A 19,971-nucleotide genomic window follows, 5' to 3' on the forward strand; every position below is an offset into this window, starting at 1 on the left:
AGATTTGTTAAAACAGATATAAAAGAAATCAATTACCTAACTCTACAAAACATTTCAAAGAATCCTACAGAGACAATAATGGAACAATATTTAGAGAATTAAAGAAAAACCTAGGGGCTGGGGATGTGGCTCAAGCGGTAGCGCGTTCGCCTGGCATGCATGCGGCCCGAGTTCGATCCTTAGCACCACATACAAAAAACAAAGATGTTGTATCCGCCAAAAACTAAAAAAAAAAAAATGTTAAAAAAAAAAGAAAAATCTAAAAAGAGAGATTAAATGAGTGGTAACTGAAGTGATAGGGTGTGGCTGGAGGAGGTGGGAATTGAGGCGTGGCTTTGGGGTACTTATTTATTATCTGTAGAGTAGAGTCTGTCTCAGCTTCTTGATCATCCTGCAAGCTGCTTCCCTCTGCCACACTCTTCTGCCATGATGTCCTGCCTCACCTTAAGCCCGGAGGAATGGAGCCTGCTGTCTATGGTTTGAGACTCCTGAAACCCTGAGTCTCTCAATAAACCTTTCCTCCTCTACAGTTGTTCTGGCCAGGTCCTTTTATTTGCAGCAGCAACAAAGCAGGCTAAAACAACTTATGAAAGGCAAAAGGAGGGTGTACACAGAATAATATCTTCATGAGCTCAGACTCGGAAAGAATTATCCAAAAGGTCACAAAAAAGATCATATATTAGGAATAATAAACTCACTACTTTAAAATTAACAACTCCAGCTGGCCCCCCCACCGAAAGACATGCCAGAAGGCAAAGGAAAACTGGAGAAAACATTCATAACACATACCAAGCAAAAATATCCGTAAGTGTGAGGAATATGCAAGGAAAAAAGAGAAAACGGTTTTTAATTGTAGAAAGGAGACTCCAATCGGGCTGGGATTGTGGCTCAGTGGTAGAACGCTTGCCTAGCGCGTGCGATGCCCTGGATTTGATCCTCAGCACCACATTAAAATAAATAAATAAAACAAAGGTATTGTGTCCAACTACAACTAAAAAATAAATATTTAATAAAAATAGAAACTCCAATTTCCTGAATGATGTATAAAGAGTATATAGAAGTCATTGCTTCCATTCTTATAAGAAAAAAAAAATCTGAGAAAACTGAAAATCAACAACTCCTCTTTGATAACATCCCAGAGTTGAGGTCACAGAGCAAATACCTGTCCTGAAAACTACAAAGACGGGGCCGGGGTTGTGGCTCAGTGGTAGAGCGCTTGCCTAGCACATGTGAGGCACTGGGTTCGATTCTCAGCACCACATGAAAATAAATAAAACAAAATTGTGTCCACGTATAACTAAAAAAATAAATATTTTTTTAAAAATGAGCAACAACCCCAATGCTAAAAAAATTTTTTTTTAGAAAGAAAACTACAAAGACATAGGTGAATGCAGAGAATAAGAGCTTGCCAGAAGTATGTGCCACTGCATGAAGCATGGTAGGAACACTTAAATGGTACCAGATTAATTGCCATGAACTAGCTTGAGAGATACAGAGTCCCCTCTCTGAGGGTGTGCTTATTGCAGGGAAAAGGGAAAGGTAATCATTGGGAAATGAGCCTCAAGTGCTCCATACTCCTTAAAAGTGGTCTGAAATCAGGAAGCTGTATTGCCAGAGCCTAACCAACTTCAGTTTTGTTTTGTTTTGTTTTTAAATGATAGGTGTGTCAATTTTTTTTTAAAGAGAGAGTGAGAGAGTAGAGAGAGAGAGAGAGAGAGAGAGAATTTTTAATATTTATTTTTTAGTTCTCGGCGGACACAACATCTTTGTTGGTATGTGGTGCTGAGAATCGAACCCAGGCCGCACGCATGCCAGGCGAGCGTGCTACCACTTGAGCCACATCCCCAGCCCCCCAACTTCAGTTTTATTGGAGCCTAATGGATGCAGGGACAGAGCTATGTTCAATTTCAGCCCCTCTTGCCTTCTTGGGTCACCTGAAAAGGTATTTGTGAAGGGACACAAGTTCACTGAAAGACTGAGACCCAATCACAGGATTATAGAATGCTTCTTCTGCTCCCCACAATCTTAACTACAACATCACCAGAGTTCTGAATTACAACAGGGAATTGTAGCTAAAAGAACAGGAAACCTCAGACCTTATTTAAGAAGCCCCTAATTAGGCATGGTGGTACACACCTACAATCCCAGCTACCCAGGGGCCGAGGCAGAAGGATCACAAGTTTGAGATCAGTGTGGGCAACTTAGGTTGACCCTATCTCAAATTTTTAAAAAAGGGCTTAAGCTGTAACTTGGAGGTGAGTATTTCCTAGCAAGTGCAAGGCCTAGGTTTAATCCCTAGTACTATTAAAAAGAGAGAGAGAGGAAAAAAAAAATCATCTCTAGGGAAACCCAAACAGGCAAAGGAAGATAAAAACAAGAACACTAAGGAAAAGTTTAGAGTGAGCTATACCATCAATGTAGATTGGACATGTTTGTGTCATTCCACAATGTCAGAATTTACAGGATAACAACACAGGCACAAGCTACATCAACTTCATAGGCTTCAATTCTCCACATCCTGACAGTTACCTAGGTGTTCTCCACAGCCTAATTACTGAATAGATGAATGTAAAACTTCACGCAGAAAGCCTAGTTATCTAGATGGAACTGGAGACCATCATGCATAGTGAAATAAGCCAATCCCCAAACACCAAAGGCCAAATGTTCTCTCTGATATGTGGCTGCTAACCCACAATAATGTGGAGTGGGGAGAATAGAAGTTCACTAATTAGACAAAGGGGAATGAAGGGAAGGGAGGAGAGAGAGGAATAGGAAAGACAGTAGCCTGAATCGGACATCACTTTCCTATGCTCAAACATGAATACACCACCAGTGTAACTCCACATCATGTTCAACCACAAGATTGGGAAGTTATACTCCATTTATTTATATATGCCAAAATACACTGTTATATATATCTAAAAAAGAACAAATAAAAGAAAGAAAGCCTATTTACCTAATTTCTTTTTTCCTATTTATTTATTTATTTATTTTAGTTGTAGGAGGACACAGTACCTTTATTTTGTTTTTATGTGCTTCACACATGCCAGGTTTCACACATGCCAGGCGAGCGCTCTACCACTGAGCTCCAGCCCCAGCCCTTTACCCTAAATATCACATTTGGCTTTCAGCAAAAAAAACAACAAATGGCAAGCTGAAAAGCAGAACAAAATCTGAAAGATCTGAGGGACGAGGCAAGCATCAGAACCAGATTGCAATAAGGCAGAGATTTTGGAATTATCAAAAAAGGTAAAATGCCTAGGACTAATATGCTAAGGACTCTAATGAAAAAAACAGATGGGTAATGTAAACAAAGATAAGGAAACTCTAAGAAAGAAAAAGGAAATGCCGGAAATCAAAAACACTAGCAGATGGTCTGGAGTTGTGCTCACTAGTGGAGCCCTCACCTAGCATGGGTGAGGTACTGGGTGTGATCCTCTCAGCACCACATAAAAACTAAGTGAAAAAAATTAAGGTATTGTGTCTGTCTACAACTAAAAAAAAAATAAAAAATACTAACAGAAATAAGGAAAGCCTTTGAAACTCATCAGAGGACTGGAAAGAAAATCAGAGATCTTGAAGATATGTCAATAGAAACTTCCAAAATTATAAAGCAAAGAGATTGGAAAAATAAATAAATAAGAATACCCGAGAACCATAGAACAATTACAAGAAGTCTAAGACACGTATAAAGAGAATATCAGAGGAGAGAAAGGAACAGAAGAAATGTTTTCTGTAAAAACATGACAGAATTTTCTAAAATCAACAACAAATACCAAATCATATATTCAGGAAGCTTAAAGAACACCAATCAGTATGAATACCAAGAAGTCTACACCTAGTATATCATATTCATACTGTAGAAAACCAAAGACAAAGAAAAAAATCTTGAAAGAAGGCAGAGTTTAAAAAAAAAAACTGATACAGAAAAATCTAAGTTGTAACTGATGAACAGCTTGGAGGCTCAACTGCAGAGAAGGTTGACCAGGAAGGCAATTTGTAGTGCAGTGAAATTACTGGGTATGACACTGTAATGGTATACACATGTTATTGTCACACATTTGTAAAGGTGCATAACAAAAGAGCAAATCCTAGTGTGAACTATAGACTTCAGTTAATAACATATCAAGACTTCAGTTAATAGCAAAATGTCATTATTGGCTAATGAATTGTAACAAGCACACTGTCCTAATACAAGATGTTAATTATTGGAGACACTGGTGGAGGTACATAGGAACTCTGTTACCTACTCAGTTTTCTGTAAACTGATCAAAAATTAAAAATCTACAAATTAAATATTTAAAGAGTGGGCAAAATATCTGAACATATGCCTCACCAAAGAAGGTATACAGATGATCAAATTCATTATGAAAATATACTGCATATCATATGCCATTGGGGAACTGAAAGCAATGCAATATTATCACATACCATGAAAACAACAATCTGCTGCACACCTATTAGGATGCCTACAACACAAAACACGAACATTAAATGTTAGTGAGGATATGCAGCCAGAGGAACTCTCATTCGCTATTGGTGGGAGTGCAAAATGCTACAGCCACTTTTGAAGACAGTATGGCAGTTTTTTATAAAGCTAAATAGAGTTTTACCACAATTGAGCAATTGCACACCTCAGCATTTACCCAATGAGGCACACATTTATGTCCATAAAAAATCTACATACAAAACAGAATTTTATTCATTATTATAGTTTAGACATTAAACATCCCCCAAAAGCTTATGTGTTCAAGGGTTGGTTCCCAAAGCAGCAGACTTCAGAGGTAGGGACTGCAGGAGTAGACTATGAGGGCTCTGACTTCATAAATGGATTAATCCATGTACAGACTCATAGCTTAATGGGTTTGGGGAAAGGGGTTTTTTATTCAAGTAAGCTCTTTCTTTTAGCTCATTGGCCACAGAGAGGTGAGCAGCTTTGTTCCACAACGCGCTCCCTGCCACGATGTTTTACTCTGCCATAGACCTACAGCAATGGGGCCAAGAATCTGGACTAAAACCTCTGAAACTGATCCCAAAGAAATCTTTCGTCCTTTTAAAAAAGTTGTTTTACTCAGTTTTTTTGTCATAGCTACAGAAAGGTGATTAACACATTCAAAAATTACAAAAAACTGGAAACAACCAAGGTGTTTTTCAACAGGAACTGAATAAACAAACTGTGGTAAATCTAAACAATGGCATATTATTCAATGAAAAAAAGAAATGGGCCTGGGCTGGAGTTGTGACTCAGTGGTAGAGCGCTTGCTTAGCATGCATGAGGCATTGGGTTCGATCCCAGCACATTTAAAATGAATAAATAGGGCTGGGGATGTGGCTCAAGCGGTAGCGCGCTCGCCTGGCATGCGTGCGGCCCGGGTTCGATCCTCAGCACCACATACCAACAAAGATGTTGTGTCCGCCGAGAACTAAAAAATAAATATTAAAAATTCTCTCTCTCTCTCTCCTCTCCTCTCTCACTCTCTCTTTAAAAAAAAAATTAAAAAAAATAAAATAAAATGAATAAATAAAATAAAGGTATTGTGTCCATCTACAACTAAAAAATTTTTTAAAAAAAGAAAAAAATGGGCCTTATGTACGTATATGACTGCAGCCCAGTGTTAAGACTACAACATGTATAACCAAAAGAATGAGAAATTATGCCCCATTTATGTATGATATGTCAGAGTGCATAAATGTATAACTAATTAGAAGAAATAAAAAATACATTAAAAAAAGAAATGAGCTGTCAAGCCACAAAAAAAGACACGAAACACCTTAAATGTACATTGATAATGAAAGAAGTCAACATAAAAAGGCCAGGTACTGTATGATTCCAACTATATAACATTTAGGAAAAGGTAAAACTATAGAAATAATTTTAAAAATCAGGGGTTGCCAAGGGTTCAGGAGTTTAAGGAAAGGAAAAAATAGGTGAACCAGAAGGGAAATTTTAGGGCAATAAAACTATTGCATATGATTCTTAATGTGTAATCCAACAACTGTAACATGTGCCACATTAAGGTAAGATGCTAAGAACAGAAGAAACTCTGTTGGGGGTGGGAGCATATGGGATCTCTCTGTCCTTTCTGTTCAATGTTTCTATAAATCGAAAATTGCTCTAAAGTTGAAATCTATTAATTTTTTTCCTGGACAAAGACTTAAACAGATGCTTCACAAAAGGATGCACAAGTAACCAATAATTAGCACAAGATGATCAACTTTGTTAGTAATTAGGAAAATGTAAAATAAGTACATGATGAAATAAAGAAGTGTGATTTCAACACTGTTTCTTTTTTCAAATTGTTTTTACTATTATGGGTTCTCAAATTTCTATATGAATTTTAGGATCAGCTTGTGTGCTAAAATTTTTTTAAAAAGCTATGGATTTTGGTATGGAAAATACTGAAGATCACTGTAATCTTTTTTTTTTTTTTAATGATGCTGCGGATAGAACCCAGGGTGTTGTACATGTGAGGCAAACACTATGAACTGAGCTACATCCCCAGCCAGAGGATTTCAGCCTCCATTGATTGCAAACAACATTTTGTAGTTTCTGTAAGTTTTGCAGCTCTTTTGTTAAATGGATTTCTAAGTTTTTTGTTGTTGTTCCTGTTGTTTTTTGGGCGGGCATCAGGGATTGAACTCAGGGACTCTTGACCACTGAGCCACATCCCCAGCCCTCTTTTGTATTTTATTTAGAGACAAGGTCTCACTGAGTTCTTAGCACCTCGCTTTTGCTGAGGCTGGCTTTGAACTCGCAATCCTCCTGTCTCAGCCTCCTGAGCTGCTGGAATTACAGATGTGTACCACTGCACCCAGCTGGATTCCTAGGTAGTTTGTTCCTTTTTTTTTTTTTTTTTTTTTTGGTGGTGCTGGGGATTGAACCCATGGCCTTGTGCATGCGAGGTAAGCACTTTACCAACTGAGCTACATGCCCAGTCCATATTTTATTCTTTTTGACACTATCATAAATAGAACTGTTTCCTTTATTTCAATGAATTTCTAACTCATTGCTAGTATATAGCAATTGATTTTTGTATATCGATTTTATACCCTGCAACTCTGCTGAACTTATTAGTTGTAATCATTTTCTCAGAGATTTCTTAAGACTATCTATATAGACAATCATGTCATCTGGATCACAGAGATACTTTCACTCCTTCCTTTCCAAACTAGCTGCATTTTATTTCATTGCTTAACTGTGTAACTGCTCCAACTTATAACCTCCAGTAAAATGTTAATTAGAAGTGATGAGCATGGATATCCTTATCTCATTTCTGAACTTACAGGGAAAGCACTCAGTCTTTTACCATTAAGTATAGTGTTTGCTATAGGGTCTCCACAGATCAGGTAGAAGTAGTCACCCTTTTTTTTTGGTACGAGGGATTGGACTCAGTGGCACTTGACACTGAGCCACACTCCCAGCCCTATTTCATATTTTATTTAGAGACAAGATCTCACTGAATTGCTTAGCACTTCACTTTTGCTGAGGCTGGCTTTGAACTCTCAATCAGGTCCTCTTATCTCAGCTCCCGAGATGCTGGGATTACAGGCATGTGCCACCATGCCCAGTTGGCCCTAATAAGTCACCCTTTATTCCTACTTTGTAGGGTTTTCTACATCTACTGACATGCTCATGTATTTTCTATCCCTTATTCTATTAATTTGGTATATTACATTAGTCAATTTTCAAGTGCTAAATCAACCTTGCATTCCTACAATAACTCCTACTTGGTCACAGTATATAATTGTTTTTATTTGTTGCTAGATTTGACTTGCTAAAATTTTGTTGAGGATTTTTGCATCTATATTCATAAGGGATAATGGTCTGCAATTTTGTGATGTCTTTGATTTTGGTGTCAGGGTAATACTGGCCTAATGAGCTGAAAAGTGTTCCATTCTCTTCTATTTTTGGAAGAATTGGTCAAAATTCTTCTTTAAGCTTTTGGTAGATTTCACCAATGAAGCTATCTAGACCTGGGATTTTCCAGGTGAGAATCTGTTACTTACTAATTCAAACATTTACTTGCTAAGATTTATTCAGATTGTTTATTTTTTATTTTTAAGTAGTTTGTATATTTCTAGGAAAATTTCCATTTTTTAATAGTGACCTAACTTGTTCATAGTATTGCCCATTAAGGCGTTTTGTGAAATCAGAATTATTAATGTCCCCTTTTTCATTCATGGTTTTATTTATTTTGGTTTGCTTTCTTTTTTGTCTGTGTAGCTAATCTTTTCAAAGAACCAACTTCTGGTTGTTTTTTTTTTTTTTAAAGAGAGAGTGAGAGAGGAGAGAGAGAGAGAGAGAGAGAGAGAGAGAGAGAGAGAGAGAGAGAGAGAGAATATTTTTTTTAATATTTATTTTTTTTAGTTCTCGGCGGACACAACATCTTTGTTGGTATGTGGTGCTGAGGATCGAACCCGGGCCGCACGCATGCCAGGCGAGCGCGCTACCGCTTGAGCCACATCCCCAGCCCCCCAACTTCTGGTTTTAACAATTTTTTTTTCATTTTTTTTGTTAAGTATTTTATTAATTTCCATTCTAAATCTTAATTTTTTCTTTTCTTGCTTTGGGTTTAGTTTGCTTATCTTTTCATAGAAAGTTAGGTTGAGTTAATTTTTTTTTCTTTTTAAATATATTCTTAAATGGGTGTGGTGGTATACTCCTATAATCCCAGTGACTTGGGAGGCTGAGGCAGGAGGATTGAAAGTTTAACACCAGCCTTAGCAACTAACTTGGCTAGACCCTGCTTTAAAATAAAAAATAAAAAGGAGTGGGGCCATAGCTCAGTGGTAGTGACCCTGGATTCAATTCCCAATACTTCGAAGGAAAAAAAAAGAAAAAATTCTTAATATAGCCTTGCTATAAATTTATAAAAACTGCTTTGCCTGCATCCCATAGTTTTGATATATTGTATCATCATTTTCATTCATTTCAAAGTATCTCCTAATTTTGACCCACTGGTTATTTTGAAGCGTGTTAATCTCTCTTTTTATCTTCCAAACTTTTCTTCTGTTATTTTCTTGTAATTCTATTCCATCATGGTTAGAGAACAGACCTTGTATGATGTTATTCTTTCAAATTTAGGAAGGCTTATATTATGGCCTCATATATGGTCTAACCTAAAGAAGGTTCCATGCACACCTGAAAAGAAATATGTTCTGTTGTTGAATGGAATTTTCTATAACTATCTATTAGACATAGTTAGTTCTTATTGTTTTTTAAGTTTTCTATTAACTTTTTGATCTTTTGTCTGTTTTAACCATTATTGAAAGTAGGATATTGGGGGCTGGGGTTATAGCTCAGTTGCCTAGCATGTGTGAGGCACTGGGTTCGATCCTTACAACTGCATAAAAATAAAATAAAGATATCGTGTCCATCTGCTGTAAAAAGTATTTTTTAAAAAGAAAGACAATAGGATATTGTAGTCTTCAATTATTCCCTTTCAATTGTCTATTTTCCTTTTTAATTCTGTCAATTTTGCTTCATGTGTTCGGGGCTCTGTTATTGGATGCATATACAATTATAAAATTGTTTTTTAATCCTGATGGATTAACTTTCTTATCATTATAAAATTCTCTCTTTCTCTCTAGTAATTTTCATTTTTTGTTTTAAAGGCTATTCTATCTGACACCAGGATAACCACTGCATTTTTTTTTTTTTTGTACCAGTAGGGCCTTACCACTGAGCTATATCCCAGGGTCTTTTTTATTTTATTTTGAGACAGGGCCTCACTAAGTTGCTAAGGCTGGCCTCGAACTTGCAATCCTTCTATCTCAGCCTCCCACATTTCTGGAATTACAAGTGTATGTCACTATATCGGCTCACTCCATGATATGGCTTTTCTACCCAATTATTTTTGTTTTTGAAATCTAAAGTATATCCCCAGTAGACAGCATTTAGCTGGATTTGGAGATGGGGGTACAGGGGACTGAACTCAGGGACCTTGAGCCCACTAGCTTTACCCCCAACCCTAGATCTTATTTTTTTTACTCAGTCAAATATTGCAATCAGGTCCGTACTTACCCACAAGAATGCTAAAATTAAAAAGTCCAATAGCATTTATGAAGGTCAATTAAATAAAAAGTCCTCCCATCACGATAGTGGGTGAACACTTTAGAAATGTGTTTTGAAATTATCCACAATCGTTGAAGATATATATATATATATATATATATATATATATATATATATATATATATATACATTCATGCACTAAATATTCCATTTCTACATATAGACACAATGCTTACATGTACACTGATATATTCATTTTTTTTGAGAGAGAGAGAGAGAATTTTTAATATTTACTTTTTAGTTTTTGGCGGACACAACATCTTTGTTTGTATGTGGTGCTGAGGATCGAACCCGCGCCGCACGCATGCCAGGGGAGCGCGATACCGCTTGAGCCACATCCCCAGTCCCTGTATTCATTATAGCCCAAACTTGAAAATAATCCAAATGGGGGCTTCCCAGGAATCTCCAAACTGCTTTCAAAATTGGTCGCACCAATTTGCAGTCCCACCAGCAATGTACAAGTGTACCCTTTTCTCCACATCCTCACCAGCACTTGTTGTTGTTTGACTTCATAGTGGCTGCCAATCTTACTGGAGTGAGATGGTATCTTAGGGTGGTTTTGATTTGCATTTCTCTGACTGCTAGAGATGGAGAGCATTTTTTCATGTACTTGTTGATTGATTGTATATCCTCCTCTGAGAAGTGTCTGTTCAGGTCCTTGGCCCATTTGTTGATTGGGTTATTTGTTATCTTATTGTCTAATTTTTTGAGTTCTTTGTATACTCTGGATATTAGGGCTCTATCTGAAGTGTGAGGAGTAAACATTTGTTCCCAGGATGTAGGCTCCCTATTTACCTCTCTTATTGTTTCTTTTGCTGAGAAAAAACTTTTAAGTTTAATTAAGTCCCATTTGTTGATTCTAGTTGTTAACTCTTGTGCTATGGGTGTCTTATTGAGGAATTTGGAGCCCGACCCCACAGTATGTAGATTGTAGCCAACTTTTTCTTCTATCAGATGCAGAGTTTCTGATTTGATATCAAGCTCCTTGATCCATTTTGAGTTAACTTTTGTGCATGGCGAGAGAAAGGGATTCAGTTTCATTTTGTTGCATATGGATTTCCAGTTTTCCCAACACCATTTGTTGAAGATGCTATCCTTCCTCCATTGCATGCTTTTAGCTCCTTTATCAAATATAAGATAGTTGTAGCTTTGTGGATTAGTCTCTGTGTCCTCTATTCTATACCATTGGTCCACCCGCCTGTTTTGGTACCAGTACCATGCTGTTTTTGTCACTATTGCTCTGTAATATAGTTTGAAATCTGGTATCGCTATACCGCCTGATTCACACTTCCTGCTTAGAATTGCTTTTGCTATTCTGGGTCTTTTATTTTTTCATATGAATTTCATGATTGCTTTATCTATTTCCACAAGAAATGCCGTTGGGATTTTGATTGGCATTGCATTAAATCTATAGAGAACTTTTGGTAATATCGCCATTTTGATGATGTTAGTTCTGCCTATCCATGAACAGGGTATATTTTTCCATCTTCTAAGATCTTCTTCTACTTCTCTCTTTAGGGTTCTGTAGTTTTCATTGTATAAATCTTTCACCTCTTTTGTTAGGTTGATTCCCAAGTATTTTATTTTTTTTGAGGATATTGTGAATGGAGTGTTTTTCCTCATTTCCGTTTCAGAAGTTTTGTCACTGATATACAGAAATGCCTTTGATTTATGCGTGTTGATTTTATATCCTGCCACTTTGCTGAATTCATTTATTAGTTCTAGTAGTTTCTTTGTAGACCCTTTTGGGTCTTCTAGGTATAGAATCATGTCATCTGCAAATAGTGATAATTTAAGTTCTTCTTTTCCTATTTTTATGCCTTTAATTTCTTTCATCTAATTGCTCTGGCCAGTGTTTCGAGAACTATATTGAATAGAAGTGGAGATAGAGGGCATCCCTGTCTTGTTCTGGATTTTAGAGAGAATGCCTTCAACTTTTCTCCATTCAGAATGATGCTAGCCTGAGGTTTAGCATAGATAGCTTTTACAATGTCAAGGTAAGTTCCTGTTATCCCTAGTTTTTCTAATGTTTTGAACATAAAGGGATGCTGTACTTTGTCGAATGCTTTCTCTGCATCTTTCGAGATGATCATATGGTTCTTATCTTTAAGTCTATTGATGTGGTGAATAACATTTATTGATTTCCATATGTTGAACCATCCTTGCATCCCAGGGATGAATCCTACTTGATCATGGTGCACATTACATAGTTCTTGACATATCATATTTCACACTTTCATTCAAGTGGGTTATGAACTCCCATTTTCACCCCGTATACAGATTGCAGCATCACATCGGTTACACATCCACTGTTTTACATATTGCCATACTAGTGTCTGTTGTATTCTGCTGCCTTTCTTAAGTAGTACAGTTCTTGATCCAGGTGGTGCCACACAGTCGTTGCTCTACTAAGTACCACCCTGTGTAAACCTGTACTTCGTCCACCTTTCTACATGTGTACACAACAAAAAGGTTTTAAAAACCAAATCAAGTAAATATGACTTATCTTCCATTCCAATAGTGGTGGGGCTTCATATTCCCTCAAATAATTGAATTACTAGTTTTATTTCTTGGATTTTTCCCTTCCCCGGTCTTTCTCACATTTCTACACACAAAACCTTTCCCTACCTCTGTCAGGTTCTGCAAAATCCAGGCCAATCGCAAAGAAGCCTGCTGGGTGGTGAAGGTGAACCGGCTGGCTGCTAGGAGACGCTTACTTCTAGTGAAGAAGTGCAGCACTCGGCAGGAACTGTGCAGGAGCTATTGAAAAGAAAGGAGTTTAAGAAAACCCACTGAAGGTATTTGATGTTTCCTTATCAATTTATACATATGCTAACAAACCCAATAACAAACAAGTCATTGAACTAATTAGGAAGTTGTTCTCAGCACTTAAGAAAATCTAGGGGCTGGGGCTGAGGCTCGCCTGGCATGCGTGCGTGCGGCCCAGGTTCGATCCTCATCACCACATACAAAGATGTTGTGTCCACTGAGAACTAAAAAATATTTAAAAATTCTGTCTCTCTCTCTCTCTCTCTTTAAAAAAAAAAAAAGAAAGAAAGAAAGAAAGAAAGAAAATCTAGAACAGAGCATGGCATGCCCAGCCACATGGGAGGCTGAGACAGAAGGATTGCTTGAGCCCAGGAGTTTGAGGTCAGCGTGGGCAACATAGTGAGACCCCATCTTTTTTTTTTTTTTTTTAAAGAGAGAGTGAGAGAGGAGAGAGAGAGAGAGAGAGAGAGAGAGAGAGAGAGAGAGAGAGAGAATTTTTAATATTTATTTTTTAGTTTTCGGGGGACACAACATCTTTGTTTGTATGTGGTGCTGAGGATCGAACCCGGGCTGCACGCATGCCAGGCGAGCGCACTACTGCTTGAGCCACATCCCCAGCCCCCCATCTTTTTTTTTAATATTTATTTTTTAGTTGTAGATGGACACAATACCTTTATTTTATTTATTTATTTTTATGTAGTGCTGAGGATTGAACCCAGGGGCCTCGCATGAGCGAGGTGAGCGCTCTACTGCTGAGTCACAACCCCAGCCCATGAGACCCCATCTTTAATAACTAAATAGCTAAATAAATCAATAAATAAGGGGCTGGGGTTGTGGCTCAGCGGTAGAGTGCTTGCCTAGCACGTGTGAGGCCCTGGGTTCGAACCTCAGCACCACATAAAAATAAATATAATAAATATCTTGTGTCCAACTACAACTAACAACAAAAAAACAAAACATACAAAAGCCTACAACTCTTTTTATCTTTCTATTTAGTTTTAGTATAGAAGTGAAGGAATAGAATCTAGGGAAGAGGCTGTATTGGTAGAGTTCTTATTTCATTAGGCTTAGGTATACTTAAATTTTGTTTGAGGTCTATCTGTTTAGTTAATTCACTGCTATTCAAATTGTAACACAATCTACATAAAACTCTTGACCAATCTTTGATTTTGAAGGCTCTTATTCTATATATTTTTACAATATCCATTATCTTGTATTTCAGCTTCAGGTTGCCTCTGTAAATCAAAACCCTAAGAAACCTGAATCTCATCAGTAAGAATGAACTGTAAAGGTAAAATTTCTAAGCTGATTCTAAGCTGCAAAAGCTTGAGTTAAAGTGTAAAAGACTGGGCATTGTAAAGCTTCTAAATTACAAGGCCTGGGCTAAAAAGTAAAAGACAAGGTATTGTTACAACTCCTCTGCTACCCCTGGAACCTGTAATCCCTGTAGCTGTTAGGACAATACCTGAACTGCCCAGTAAATATTTCTCCTGGTTCCCTGCTTGTTTAATAGCTAAGGGCTCCAAGTAGCTTGGCACATAAGCATCTAGGCTCCAAAACCAATCAGTTTAAATGTGTACCCCGCTTAGGAGTGACCAATCACCCCTGCCCAAACTGTTCCCGCCAATAAATGTACTAATCCTGTCTCAGAGTTGTTGTTCAATTTTCCCGCGCCTCATGATGATTTGTTCTGATGTATGCAAAGACCCCTGCCCTCTCCAAAAAAGTGTACTTTAGCTCTGCTTGACCTCTGCTCTGGGCTCTGGGCTGCTCTCCCTTCCTGAGTGAGCCTTGAGCCCCAGCATGCTGGTTCAATAAACTCCCTCCTGCCAATTGCATGAAGCTAGTCTCGTGTGGTCTCTTTCTCCGACGCTCCGCCGGACCCTTACAGAACTCCTAGTAGCTCTTCCTCTTTTTTTAGTAGAAATCAAGTTATTACTAACTCAGAAGGAAATTTCCCTATATACTTTTTTTAATATCAATTTTTGTGTCAATTTTATTGAGGTACAATTAACATACAGTAAGATTTGTCAATTTTTTTTTTATGTGTGTGTATGTGATGCTGGGGACTGAAACCAGGGCCTTGTGCTTGCGAGGCAAGCACTCTACCAACTGAGCTATATCCCCAGCCCCAAATTTCCCTATATTTTAAATAATTAATACTTGGATGTTTATGATTTAATACTATCTATTCTTACCTAGTGATCTAAGAACTTATTAAAAGCTTTAAAAAGTATTTTTTTTAAAATATTTATTTTTTAGTTCTCGGCGGACACAACATCTTTGTTTGTATGTGGTGCTGAGCATCGAACCTGGGCCGCACGCATGCCAGGCGAGCGCGCTACCGCTTGAGCCACATCCCCAGCCCTTTAAAAAGTATTTAAAGTACTTAAAATGACAGCCTATATTCCTTTTGTTATATTTTAAGAAATGATTCAAACTTAAGTAAGTTCTTCATCATAAGCATCCTGAATGGAATCCAGGGCATCACTCATGCTAGGCGAGTGCTCCACCACTGAGCTACACCCCCAGTTCTTTTTAAAATTTTTTTATTCTGAGACAAGGTTGTGAAAGTTGCCCAGGCTGGCCTTGAACTTACCATCTTTCTGTCTCAGCCTCCAAAGTAGCTGGGATTATAGGAGTGCACCCCAGACTGGCCACAATGTACCTTATTATTAAAAATTGGATTTAGGATACTTTGAGGATCTTTGTTAAAAATGCTGACTCATTGGGGGTGTGGATACAAAGTATTAAGAGCTCCAGCACCTGTACTTTGAGTCAACACCTGAACAATGAACAACTTCATTTACATCTAACAAGTAATTGTTGGGGGCCCTCTATTCTATATATGTGGACTGTGTTAGGCCTTGGGAAAAAAAAATGAGACAGCCAGAATCTCTGCCCTGTGAAAACTGCTATTCTAGTGAGAAGAGAGACAAATAAGTATTCAAACCAACAAGTTAGATAACCTAAGAAGACAGAATGTAAAATGAGTAATTATTTAATGTGGCACAAAGATATGTATCCCAATTTCAAATGTGTTAAAATATGAAAACAATGACCAGGTGCAGTGGCAATATACCAGTGGCATAAACCTGTAATACCAGTGTCTCAGGAGACTAAGGCAGGAGGATCACAAGTCCAAGATCAGCCTCAGCAATTTAGCAAGGTCCTAAGCAACTTAGCAAGATTCTTTCTCAAAATAAAAAAAATAAAAAGGGCTGGGAATATAGTTTAGTGGTAAAGCATCCCTGGGTTCGATTCCCAGTACCAGAAAAAAAAAAGTGTCTTAAAACTCATTTATTACTGGTGGTAATATAAATAATACAATCATTCTTGGAAACAGGTTTGGCAGTTTCTTAAAAAATAAAACACACAAGTACCAGATGACTCACCAGTAGTGCTTTTGGGATGTGGTTTTATTTACATGAAGTTCTATACAAAGAATGCACATAACAGCTTTATTTATAGTAGGTAAAAACTGGAGTTAGCACAGATGTCTTTCAACAGGTGAGTGATTAGATAAACTGTGGCACATCTGTACCACTGAATACATTCCAGCAATGAAAAAGAAAGAGTTGCTAATACACCAACTTGTACAGATCTCCAGGGAACAATACTAAGTGAAAAAAGCCAATCCCAAAGGTAAAAAAGTATGATCCCATGTATAGAAAAAAAGTATGATCCCATGTATAGAACATTTTTAAAATAAAAACATTTTTTTAAATAGAGGACTGATTAGTGGTTGCCAAGAGATAACGATGGAAGAGAGTGAGGAGTATGTAGAGAAGAGGTAGATCACAGTCAATTAAAAGGCAACATAAGAGATCATTGTAGGGGCTGGGGTTGTAGCTCAGTGGTGGAGCACTTGCCTAGTAAGGGTGAGACACTGGGTTCAATCCTCAGCACCACATAAAAAATAAATAAATAAAGGTTAAATTCTTTTTTTAAAAAATTTTTTTAGAGAATTTTAATATTTAATTTTTTTTAGTTTTCGACAGACACAACATCTTTGTTTGTATGTGGTGCTGAGGATTGAACCCGGGCCGCACGCGTGGCAGGCGAGCGCGCTACCGCTTGAGCCACATCCCCAGCCCTTAAATTCTTTTTTAAAGAGAGAGAAAGATCATTATAGCCATGCACAGTGGTGCATGTCTATAGTCCCATCACTGGGGAGGCTGAGTCCCTAAGCAACTCAAAGAGACCCTGTCTCAAAATAAAAACATGCTGGGGATATGGCCCAGTGCTTAAAGGCCCTGAGTTCAATCCTTAGTACCTTGGGGCGGGGGGGAGGGGAAGAGAGATCATTGTAGTGATGGATATGTTCAGTATCTTTTTGTGAGTATGTGTACCAGGAATTGAAAGCAGGTACAATTTATCACTAAGCCATATCCCAGGCCTTTTTATTTTTCTAGTTTGTGACAGGTCTTGCTAAGTTGCTGAGGCTGGTGTTAAACTTACAGTCTTCCTGCCTCAGTCTATTGAGTCATTGGAATTATAGGCCAGGCCCAGGCTGTTCAGTATTTTGCATACAGCAGCAGATACCTGGAACCTGCACAGATGGAAAACTGTATAGAATGTAACATAGGCACACAAATGAGTACAAGTAAAACTGGAGAAATCTAAATAAGATCTATGGATGATATTAATGTTAATATCCAGACTGTGACGTACTATAGTTTAGAAAAATGTTATCATTAGGAGAAACTATACAGTATATAAGGGACTTCTGCAATTTTTCTTATAAAAGCATCTGAATCTATGATTACGTTAATTAAAATTTCAATTTAAAAGACGCATGTCACGGGGCTGGGATTGTGGCTCAGTAGTACAGCGCTCACCTAGCACATGGGAGGCCCTGGGTTCGATCCTCAGCTCCAAATATAAACAAATAAAATAAAGGTATTGTGTCCGATTACAACTTTAAAAATATTTTTAAAATAACACATGTCACCACAAGGAACTGATAAATGTTGGAGGAGACATTCTGAAATTTAATAAGTTTGGTGCAAGAAACAAAGGGAAATGTGAAAGACTGGGGTAGAGAGGGCTCTTCACAAGGGCAGGGAAGGGTTCCCAGAGGGGCTGACACATGGGTGGGTCCCTAAATCACCAGAAGGATCCAGTCATCCAATCATGATGGGAGAACTCATGGTGAGCTACATGAACAGTATGCACCTGTAATCCTAGAGGCTCGGGAGGCTGAGGTAGGAGGATCACAAGTTCAGAGCCAGCCTCTGCAACTTGGCAAAGCCCTAAGCTACTCAGTGAGACCCTGTCTCTAAATAAAATAGAAAAAAAGGCTGGGGATATGGCTCAGTAGTTGAGTGCCCCTGGATTCAATCCTCAGTACAAAAAAAAAAAAAAAAAAAAAAAAAAAAAGAGCTACAAGAAAAGCAGACGGGCAAAGATGGACAAAGGGGTCTGCAAAGTGGACAGGGCCAAACCGTGTTGAGGAGTTGGGATTTTATGCTAGGGCAGAGAAATGACGCAGTGATCACCAAGAACAATGAGAGAAGGCCTGGGTGGCTGAGCAGGCTAGAGGAAGACACAGCTGAGGAGATGACTCCATGTCTCAATTACTTCCTATTCCTTGGGGCTAGCAATGGCCAAACTAACAACCGTGGTGCCAGCTCTGACAAATGCAGTAGAAACAGCTCCCACAGCCTCAATCCCAAAACCGTGAGCCCTAGGAAGAGTGACGGCAGGGAGGAGTTCCTCCACAGCTAGGACACGCCTGCAGCAAGGCAGGCTCAACTGTGCCAGTCTGCTTTTTGGTGCATTTTCCACTAAGAAGAACCAAAACTTTCATCAAGCACATGTTCAGTTTCAGGTATATACAGCGCTTTTAATGCTCAATGTTACACATGAGGTCTTAGTTTTACATCAAAATTTGACATTTGGAGTTCACACTGTAGAAGTAAAATGTTTCTGTGGTCACAACTAATTTTCAAAGGAATAAAAGTTTCAAATATCTCTCTTAACTTAAGTAGTATTTGGTGGACTATTAAACTTTTTTTTTAATATTTATTTTTTAGGTGTAGATGGACACAACACAATGCCTTTATTTTTATGTGTGCTGAGGATCGAACCCGGGTCTCTGAGCCACGATTCCAGCCCCTTGGTGGACTATTAAAAACTACTGGTTCAGGGGCTGGGGTTGTGGTTCAGTGGCAGAGCACTCACCTAGCACGTGGGAGGCCCTGGGTTCAATCCTCAGCACCACATAAAAATAAATAAGATATTGTGTCCAGCTAAAAAATAAATATTAAAAAAACTAATGTTCATCAATCCCCAGTACCCCCCCAAAATTATACATTAAGCCATAAAATTACAAAGTAAAATTTATGTATTTACTTATTTAATTTTTTGCAGTGCCAGAATGGAACTCAGGGCTTTAGAAAATATTAGGGAAGGCACTCTACAACTAAGCTGCATCCTCTGCCCTAAATGATTTTATTTTAAATTATACATTTCAGGGTTCAAGATATTTCCTTAAAATCACTTTCAACTCCTTTAACTAACATTTCTTTCCAATACACAGAAACTCTCAATATTCAGTCTCACAAATTATTATGACAAGATGCATTTAAATATATGTAAAATATATATACACACAATATATGCACTGTCTGGTGCCAGCATAGTAGCTGAGAAGGCATTTGATCATGAGGCATTAGAAATCTTAAAATAATTAATATGGAATATTAATTGGAACATCAAACACCACAGGTTTGACCACGTTTGAGGAGGTGGAAAACACCTGACCCTTTGACTCAGTAATCTCACAGTGAGGAGGGAGGGAGATTTCAGAGAAATAACACGATTGCAGCTAGTGTTGATGCTATTGCTGCTGCCACCACCAGCAATAGCACTGTCAGTGACTGATGGCCTACTACTTCCAGGCATAAAGTGAAGAGTTTGTGGCAGGCTGCCAGCTATTATCTCAGTATCCATTCTTTACTTTATTACAACGATGAAGAAATTTGTATATTTCATTCTATCTAGTCTGTGTCTTTTCCATTTCTCAAGGATAGAAACACAAATTCCCACTAACAGGTAAAACTGTGGTCCCCCCAACCTCCTCAAGACTTCCCAAGGTGCAACTATTAAGTACTTAAGTCTAC

At 38.0% G+C, this 19,971-nt stretch overlaps 1 protein-coding gene across 4 annotated transcripts in view; it reads right to left on the bottom strand.

Moving 5' to 3' along the window:
• Positions 1-19,971, bottom strand: part of GK5 (glycerol kinase 5) — an 80,499-nt gene that overhangs the window by 41,305 nt on the left and 19,223 nt on the right. For all 4 annotated transcript variants that reach the window (XM_081301679.1, XM_081301678.1, XM_081301680.1 and 1 more), the window contains one exon: positions 12,704-12,835. In XM_081301679.1, the coding sequence (XP_081157805.1) occupies positions 12,704-12,835 (132 nt within the window). The remainder of the gene's footprint in view (positions 1-12,703; positions 12,836-19,971) is intronic.

This window comes from Spermophilus citellus, assembly GCF_964194105.1.
Source record: "Spermophilus citellus genome assembly, chromosome: 7".
Classification (NCBI taxonomy): Eukaryota; Metazoa; Chordata; class Mammalia; order Rodentia; family Sciuridae; genus Spermophilus; species Spermophilus citellus.